The sequence below is a fragment of the Egretta garzetta genome, unplaced genomic scaffold (assembly GCF_000687185.1).
Source record: "Egretta garzetta isolate BGI_Z169 unplaced genomic scaffold, ASM68718v1 scaffold293, whole genome shotgun sequence".
Lineage (NCBI taxonomy): Eukaryota > Metazoa > Chordata > Aves > Pelecaniformes > Ardeidae > Egretta > Egretta garzetta.
The window spans coordinates 2,502,887-2,512,730 of record NW_009259318.1 but is presented as its reverse complement, the minus strand read 5'-3'; the positions used below and the strand labels follow the sequence as shown (position 1 = coordinate 2,512,730).

At 36.8% G+C, this 9,844-nt stretch overlaps 1 protein-coding gene across 1 annotated transcript in view; it reads left to right on the top strand.

The window, feature by feature from the left end:
• CCDC91 (coiled-coil domain containing 91) overlaps nt 1-9,844 on the top strand; it is a 162,982-nt gene that overhangs the window by 36,845 nt on the left and 116,293 nt on the right. The window contains exons 4-5 of the mRNA XM_009636535.2: nt 7,233-7,390; nt 9,529-9,717. Coding sequence (XP_009634830.1) covers nt 7,233-7,390; nt 9,529-9,717 — 347 coding nt within the window. The remainder of the gene's footprint in view (nt 1-7,232; nt 7,391-9,528; nt 9,718-9,844) is intronic.

Genomic DNA, 9,844 nt, shown 5'->3' with positions numbered 1-9,844 from the left:
TATATATATTCTGTATATTCTGTATATTCTCTTACTATTATTATTATTATTATTACTACTATTGTTATTCTTCTCTCTTATTAAACTGTCTCTATCTCAACCCACGGGTCTTACTTTTTTTTTCTTTTCTCCTATTCTCTCCTCCATCCCACAGAGGGAGGGGGGGGAGTGAGCGAGCGGCTGCGTGGTGCTTAGTTGCCAGCCGGGTTAAACCACGACATAAGGAAAATAAAAGTTGTTTAAAAAAACCCAGAAAACAAACACAAAAAAAACCCACCAGGGTGAGAGATGCCTTTTCAGTGAAATTAAGACAGAGTTCCAGTCTGGGAGTGGTTTGGAAGTGCAGTCAGAGCAGGCATTTCTGATTCAAGCTGTGCAAATTCAGAATGATTTTAGGCAAGACCAGGTTCTTGGTAGTGTTAACTGTGGATAAGGTGGAGATTTTTTTTGTCGGCTTCATTTCATGAGGAAATGAGGCTTATACTGTTGCTTTCCATCCCTGTTCTCTCATTACAGATTTTGAATATGTTGCTTATTTTCAGTGAAATAATTTATAGTCTCAGTTAATTACACTTCTTTTTTTTAATCAGGAACTGAGTAATGATAGAGCTTGACCCAGTGCTTCATCTGAGAAAAGGAAGGTTGCATCCAGTCACTGTAGATTCTGTAGAAGCTGTCTGGTGTTGAAACACATTTGGAGATTTAGAAGAGCTATAGCCTATAGCTACCATCTAGGACCATGGGAGATAATGGAAGTAAAAGAACTGGGGGACAGGAACACAACTGTATGGAAGCCAGCACTAAAGTATGAACATCTTAATTTCACTGTTTTACATGACCTAGGTGACCTGCATGTGTTCAACGGAAATGTCATCAGTCCATGAGCTGGAGAGCTGTTCAGATGCCCAAAAGCTGAATTCAGCTATTAGGGTGAGCTTGAGTAGCTGCTTTGTGTCCATCAATTGCATTGACTAAGTCTCTGCTGACTGTAATGCTCATGTAAATTTACATGTCTTAATGTGGAGCCATATTGCATTCCCAAGTTTCATTGGTTTGGCTGCTTACAGAGTAACACTTCTTAATTTTCTCCTATCCTTTAGCCACATACATTGGAAAAAATGTTAGGTGTTATGTGGCCTCCAGTCTGTATTGATCCAACATTATTTTACTTATTAATTTTTGACTGAAACTTCATTTCTGTACTTCCTGGAGCAAAGGTGCATCAGAGGAGCTGTATTTGTTTATTTATTAAGTTCTTTTGGGAATCTTTTCTATGCTTTGTGTCATGTCAATATGCTTACTTTCTGTAAGAAGATCTGGAGGTAGCATATATAATTTTGAAGCTCTTGATTTACCTTTTGGATTAATTTGGCTAAGTTTTATGTTTGGTCTGATAGTGAGAAATCTCAGTGCCTGCTTGAATAATAGAACATCCTCCAAATTACCAGGCATTTTTCTCCTTGTTCTGATATTATTTCATTAACAATGCAGATGGACTGTATGTATGCAAAGCCTATTTTTCATTTTTTTACTAAGAATTCAGTATTTCTGATGGTCTTGTTTGCAGCAGAACAGAGGTTTTGAAGACTATACAATATGAAATGGGGTGATCTGTACTAGTGTGCAGACGTAAGCAGACGTGTGTGGCTTGAAGGGTACTGTTTTCAGCTGTTGTGTTGAAATGGTTTTTTCCAGTTGTTTCTTTTAATAATAAATTTCAGTTTTCTGCTACTAACATCTTGACTTGGGAGGGGTGGTGGAGGCGTGGGAAATAGTAGTAGGAAACTGATGTATCCCTAAGGAGATTGGAGGGAACTGTTTTCATTCCTTGCCATGATTGTACAGGGTTCAAAGGTCTTTGATAATGGTATACAACCTCATTTAAGTCTAGAATGGTCAAGTTTTTAATTTGCTAACACTTCCATTACCTGGGGTATGCTGCTTTGAAAATGAGTCATAACTTTTCAGATTTGACTGTCTAGAATTTACGTATGGTTAAAAGATTGTCTTGTTGCATGTTTATTATATTACATAGCACCTTCTCTCTCTTCCTTTCAGTTGCCAAACTTCTTTAAAAGACAGTCATATTGACTGAATATTTTGGCAGTTTTCTGGAAACCAGTTTCTTTAAAAACAAAACAAAACTTGACAACAACAACAAAAAACAAACCCAAAACCACTGATGGGAATGAGTTCTCAGTTTTCTTATGTTGTGTAGTCATTAAATACTGAAAGATTTATTTCTGAGGTCCAACTAAATGTTTGCAATGTTGTAAACTTTTGGTACCTGTATATAAGTTTTACTTAATTTTATTTCCTAACTTGGTATTTAGTATTTATATATGGCCTTAGATTTCAGATGTTGGAATAGTATATGTAATTACATTTTTTTTTCTGGAATGGTTTGGCTTTAGAAGAATACAATGTGGGGAAGAGCTTTCAGCGATAAGTAATCATCTTAGAAAAGAAAGCACATTAGAGGGGTTTTTCTTCCCCTCTATATGTTGATGAACTGCTGTAAACTCGTGTAGAGAAGCAGCCAAGTGTTTCCTGTTAATAGGAGGACATTCATGCTCATTGAAGTCAACAGAGAAATTGCTATCAACTTCAGCACCATGTAGACATTTTCCTGTTGATCCTAATTCTAGTTATACTTTTGGAATTAACACTGACTTATGTTTTGCTTATTTTTGAAGTCTGTATTCCCCAACAGATATGGAAATGCACCTTGTTCTGGTGAATCGGTGATCTGCAAATACAGTGATTAAAAGTGTTGGCTTTGGATGGGGAAAAATTGTAAAGGGAACTACTAAAACTCTTACAGCTTTGCAGAATGCTATGCATGCCATCTGAGACTCTTACAATGCTTATTATGGGCATATTGGATGTCAGCTGATATCTTTTAATGTATCCCTCCACTCATTCTTTAAGCAATTTAACCCTTTCTGATAGTTATCTATTTACATTGAGCTAAAAGCAGTGTAAGTACAGGAAATACTTCATATATTTTGAATTAAATCCAATAGTTGTTGCTTTTTGTTTCACAAGAAAAAAAGATTATTTTTTTTTTTGAGCATCTTTCATAGATTAAGTTGTTTTCCACTGACTATGACAGGTTAATTTTATTGGGTGTTTGTTACTTATGTATTTTGGAATGCATTTGACATATTCTCTTGTGTGCTAGTTTGCTGTGTATTGGCGAAAGTAAATGGGTTGATGTCTATAAATACAGTAATTTTCAGTTTAATTTTGCCTAAGCTGCTTATTCAGCATTACGTGGATCCCTGTGTTCTAGCTCTGACGTTACAGTTGACAGGAACTCTTACCTTGTACGATACAGTTTTCTGTCTCTTACAGTTATATTTGAGCAACCATATGTGAGGCTGGTCTTTAAGCAGATCACTGAAATGTGGGCACACACAAAAAGTCTTAAACTTTGTATCTGAATGTTACTTTTAACTGAAAATGTTCAGTGATACAGTTTATAGTATATGGGTATAATTTAAAGGGTCATTGAATTGTATCATTGAAGATATGGGAAGTTGAGGATAGAAATTTAGGTTTTGTTTTTTTGGTTTCTTATTTTTAACGGCTGAAAACTGTATGTAGGTGACATCTTTTAATTTCTGCATATAAATAACATCCAATTAGTAAATGTTAGTTATGTATGTTTTTTCTGTGGTATATTTCATATCTAATGTCTTCATTCTGAAGCTCAAAACTATGTAACTCATATGGAATGTTTATTTAAGAGTTTGTGTTCATTCACTTGGTTTTGTTTTCAGAATTTCTGATCCCCCAGTGATTTCAATAATTGTTTGAGCTTCATAAAGATGAAGAATTTTTCTTGCATGAGCCAGATTGCAGGCTGTTACTGATCTCTGCTTCTATTAACAAACTGCATGGTTTTGTCAGTTCTTAAACACAAACCTATGGTAGAATATTCTTAATATTGGGAAGTCAAGGGTTCAGAAATTATCAGATTTTTAAAGTACAGTTCTGGCAATAACTTATATCTGCATCTTATTTCAACCTTGGGAGTATGTCTTCTGATATACCTGTAATTGAGTACATGCTGCTTTTCTAGTTCAGTCAAGTAGTTTTATCAGAGGCAAATTTTGTTTGAGGGGTTCTAATGCTGTTGTTCAGGCATGGGAAGCAGAAATGATTGAGGAGTCATCTTCATAAGTGAACTTCGAGCTGAACTAAAATGCTAATGCAATTTCACCAGTATATGCATAAGAGGAATGAATTAAGAGAGCTTGAATTACAGACATAGCGCATGTAATTCTAGGAATGTCTAACTTATGAATCTTTAACATTGCTGAAAGTGGGGGGAAAAAAAAGTTTTGTAAAAAAGATGTTTGATACGTTGGAGAGTTGCCGCCTTTTCTTGTCTTTTGCAAAGTCATGTATTTAGTTGAATAATTTTAAACCACAGTGTTCAGAGGTGGTCACCAGTTGTTGCTTCTCATTTCCTAGGCTTTATTTTGACAACTTAAGAGGTGGGTTTTTTCTTTCTGTTTTTTCTTTCCCTTAAAATGCTAAGCATTCATTACTACAACTGAAATAAATGAAAGCTCACTTTGATTGTAGAAGGTTCCACATAAAACTGTATTATCTGAAAAATGAAGTCTTATGTCTAGTATTGGATACCCTAAAATTTATGAATACCTTAAGCTTTAAGCTCTGTGTGTCTCCATTCCTCATCTGTGTTCTTTTTTTACTTTTGTGATCAATTATTTATGTGGGAACTATGCCTATACTTATGGTTGATCATCAGCAAAGGATGAATGCTAACACCACAAGGATCAGTGTCATGCTAGGTTTTTCCTTGCGAGTTAACAATTTTAGTCAGAGAAACAGCTTGTCTGCTCAGTCAGAATTGCCTGGTACAGTATTTTTGTTGGCTTTCTGTATGTTGGAAATGATTTCAAACTGAAATTCAGGGTATTAAGTGATAGCATAAAACTGAAACCTCACTGTTTTTTTAGAAGCAAAAAGGCCATCTTCTCTGTCATCTCACTGTCATTTAACAGAGTAGTTAATGGTTATAGGAAGCTGCCCATGTAAGCAGACATTTGGAAGGGTATGGGAGAGATGAATTAGGATACTTTGGTGGGTTTCACAGATATCTTATGGTACATAAAGGAGGCCTAAAAAGTCCCATTTCCAGTTCTGGAGAACTGTAAAAGATGCACTTGTGTCCCAGTCCTGTTTTGTTTTCTCCTGGTTACCTAAACTGTTCCTGTTCAGTTTGCTGAAGTGCTGTCCTCTAGGCTTTTTATCCAAGTTTCAATTTTTCTGCTCAGCTGTTTGGTTTTTTGTCCTACATGTCTACTATTGCTGCAGTTAGCATCCTGATATTTTTTCTGTCTCATAGTCTATTTTCTTTCTTTATGTTAACCTGAATCACAGAACTGGGAGGTAAAGGAGATGGGACACTGAGCACCTGAATTCAAGGATTATCGTGTCCTTTTGAATGCTTTTAGGCCAATGTATACACTTGTTTGTGCTGTATATGCATACTTAGAATCATAGAATCACTTTGGTTGGAAAAGACCTTTAAGATCATCGAGTCCAACCGTTAACCTAACACTGCCATCCCACCACTAAACCATGTCCCTAAGCACCTCTTCTATCCTTCTTTTAAATACCTCCAGGGATGAGGACTCTACTACCTCCCTGGGCAGCCCATTCCAGAGCCTGACAACCCTTTCAGTGAGGAAGATTTTCCTAATGTCTAGCCTAAACCTGCCCTGGCGCAACTTCAAACCATTTCCCCTCGTCCTAGCATCTGTTACCAGGGAGAAGAGGCTGAGCCCCACCTCCCTACAGCCTCCTTTCAGGTAGTTGTAGAGGGCAATCAGGTCTCCCCTCAGCCTCCTCTTCTCCAGGCTAAACAACCCCAGCTCACTCAGCCGTTCCTCGTATGACTTATGCTCCAGACCCCTCACCAGCTTTGTGGCTCTCCTCTGGACATGTTCCAGCAACGCAACGTCTTTCTTGTAGTGAGGGGCCCAAAACTGAACACAGTATTCAAGGTGCGGCCTCACCAGCGTTGAGTACAGGGGCGGCACGATCACTTCCCTACTCCTACTGGTCACACTATTCCTGATACAAGCCAGGATGCCATTGGCCTTCTTGGCCACCTGGGCACACTGCTGGCTCATATTCAGCCGGCTGTCAACCAGTACCCCCAGGTCTTTTTCCACCAGGCAGCTTTCCAGCCACTCTTCCTCAAGCCTGTAGCATTGCATGGGGTTGTTGTGACCAAAGTGTAGGACCCGGCACTTGGCCTTGTTGAAACTCATACAGTTGGCCTTGGCCCATTGATCCAGCCTGTCCAGGTCTCTCTGCAGAGCCCTCCTCCCCTCAGGCAGATCAACACTCTCATTCAGTTTGGTGTCATCTGCAAATTTACTGAGGGCGCACTCAATCCCCTCAGCCAGGTCATTGATAAAGACATTAAACAAAACTGGCCCCAGAACTGAGCCCTGGGGGAATACGTGCACAGTATTAAACAGTGATATTGAGAGGCTTGAGCCTTCTGCCAGGATAGTGGCATCTTTAACATTTTACAGGGTTTGTAATGATAGTATGAGCTGCTTTTTCTAAAGGAATTGGATATTGTCTACTGCAGTGGCATAAATGGCTGTGGAAGAGCTCTCACTCCAGTATTAATTACACTTAAATTTTGTTAGCTAGGGAGTTATTTCCTTTGTTGTCTTTTGATCTCTTATAAAATGTAAAACTGCTTTTATTGTGTGTCTTGATAAGCTGTTTGTATATGTCTTCTAAGACAGTTGAGGGTTTCTTTAACCTTTAAAATTTATAAAACTTAGGAAACTGTAAGTATGGTTTTACAGTTGACTTAAACTGATTAAAGATCATGCTGAAGCTGAAAGTTTATGTGAGTGGAAAGACACAAAATTTAAAACTGCTGCTTTTGATGGCAGTTGTCTTGTGAAAGCTCTGTGTAAGTTACAAGTTTAAATTTAGTATGACTTAAATTTTGAATATCCTTAAGATAGTACTCAAAAATACAGGAACTTTGTATGGAATTATTTTTCAGTGCAAATAGACTGTAAGAGGCACATAACCTTACATAAGTATGACTATACTTGTTGCTGCTGCGACTGGTTTTGCTAGATACAGATTTCTGAAACAGAATTAATTTTTGAAAGCTTCTTCATATTGTGTATGTTTTCTATTTTTATTTCTTGAATTAGTATCTGAAGTCCATATACCTCCTGATGTTTGTCTGGAGCCCTCCGTGCCTTCTTCCTGCTTGGTTCCTTCTGACTCATTCACTTTGTCAAGGGATAATGTGGCAGCAGCTATTCAAACAGCCAACAATGTTATAAGCACAGCCATTCCTGAAGAACAGGTAAACCCATAATTTTTGTGTTTCAGTATGGGAACTTGGTGTATTGAGTATCTTAGCATTGTATCTTTTCTGTGCAAATTCAGACTGAATTGCCTTTTAAGAGCAAATCTGGTCCTTGGATTTCTGTGATACAGACTTTGAAGTAAAGTAATTTTTAAATTATGTTTAAAACCTATAGCTGTGGGGACACCATACTACTTTGGTATGGACTGCAAGAGAGAGAAAAGTGTGTTAAGGAGTACTAAAAGTTAAAGGCATGCTGATAGTGCTAGGCATGAAAGTAGGAAACAATAACAGGAAGGTTCTCTAAAAAAAGGTGTTGCTGTTAACCTGTAAAGATTATAGTTGTACATATATGTCATACTTGGATGTTTTCTCAAGTGATTTTAGGATTAGAGAATTAACATTTAATTTTTACTTAATTATAATTAACTGAATTTCCGTTTTATTTTTTATTTTATTATATTGTACTTTATTTTTTCCTTTATTACTTTTAGAGCTTATTTTAATTTTTTTTTGGTGATCTGATGCAGTACTGGTTGTGTGATCTTGATCTATGCTTGTGGCTGCAGTACTGCTGAGAACTGATCTTAGCTTCTTTTGAGGGGGTAAAAGTATTTAGTTTTTAACTAAACAATTAGGTGAACAAGAGTGGGAAAAGAATGTCTGCCTGGAGATTAGCACAAGAATGCAAGATTGCTGTGGATGAGAATTAAATAGATTTACCCTCCCAAGTGAATTTTTATTGCCATTGATTGCAGTGACACCTATTTTTGTCTGTACGACTATAACAAAATATTCTTGTACCTGTTAGAGGAGGATATTAGGAGAATTGTATAATTATGTCTCCAGAGCCTCTTGAGGTTTCATGTTAAAAAAACTTCAACTTTTCAGGTTCTAACATCACAGGTTTTGGCTGTGCCAGACTCTAATCTTGAGTAGTGCTCAGAAATAGAATTAGCACATCTAGGTTCTCTTTGCTTCTTACAGAAGGGGAATTCAGAGCACAAACTGCAGTTTTCTTTCTGGCTGTTTTTTCTACTGAATCTTCTGTATTCATCTACAGTCAAGATCTCACCTGTTTTTGTTTGTTTCTTTCTTTGAATCCTTCAAGAGATATTTATTGAAAAGTCAATCCATTATTTGAGTGTCTGTTTGGAATAAAAGGTGTTAAGGGAATGGATTAAATCAGATCAGTTCTTTCTTAATAAACACACCGAGATGTTCCTTTCACCATTCCTCCCCAAATCTCAAGTGCTCTTGGCTTTCTAATTGTTGAAAATGTGGCAGCTGAAATTAATTTACCAGCTTTTTCACTTGAAGTTCCTTTACTGTGATATAAACAAGTTTTTGCCTTTTTTTTTTTTTAAAAAAAAAAAAAAAAGAAAAAAAGCTTTGGCTTTTGTTAATTATACCAATAATCTTTTAAATGTCACCTAATTTATTTTTGTGCTTTTCTGAAAATATGGGCTTATTACCAGTGTTTCATCTGGTTTGGGTTGTGTATTCTAGAAGCCTCTGTTTCAGTTTTTGTACTTCTGCAGTTCACTGAAATAGCATTAGCTAAATGTTGTAGTCATGTCTCAATTACTCTTATTCTGTTGATCTAGCCTCAAGATGAGATATTTATTTTAGCACAGAAATGTATTCCCTTTCCATGGCTACTGTTCGCAGTCTGCATTGGGTGAAAACATGGAGTGACTAATCCAAGCAGAGTTTATTTCCATGTAAGCCTGATGCTTTGAGACAGATGATTCAGTTTCACTTCTGTCTTTTTTTTTCACCTCTCTTGAGTATTTTGGCCTCATTGGAAACTGAGGTATCTGTGCCATCCTCCTTCTTAAAACCTTCTTCTAAAATGTTCTTGAAAAGCAGTCAAGGAGATTGGCCGGCTTGATGTGAATCCATCTAGAATTACTAGCTACTGTTCCATTGTTCGAGCTTTCTTTTTTGGCCAGCACATCCTACATATGAGAGTGTGCACAGCCAATTTCAGAGAAGTGTGGTTTCAAAAAAGTAACCTTAGTATTTACAGTTCTTAAGTTCTGTAAAGTCATCTGGAAATGAAATTTTACTTGACTGGAATGCTAAATTCCCTTTACCATGTCCTTTACCATTTTGTTTCTCATATGAATTAGAGTCAAGCAGATGTTCCAGTTGCCTCTTTGAATGTTATTGAAGACAAGACTTTAGTTACATCAACCAGTGCTTTGTTTGATGCTGAGACACAGAGAACAAATGAACCGAAGAGCTACCTTCAGCAAGCTGTTGCAAACCTTGAAATCAAGATTAGCACTGCTGAAGAAGAAAAATTAAAAATGAAAAAGGTATGAATACTTTTTTAATGAAAATGTTTGGCATTTATATCAGATTTAAATATAGGTGGAGCTGGCAGAGATTTGCAATGCATTTTTTGTAGTTGTTAGTCAAATTCCAGAGAAATTGGCCAAATTT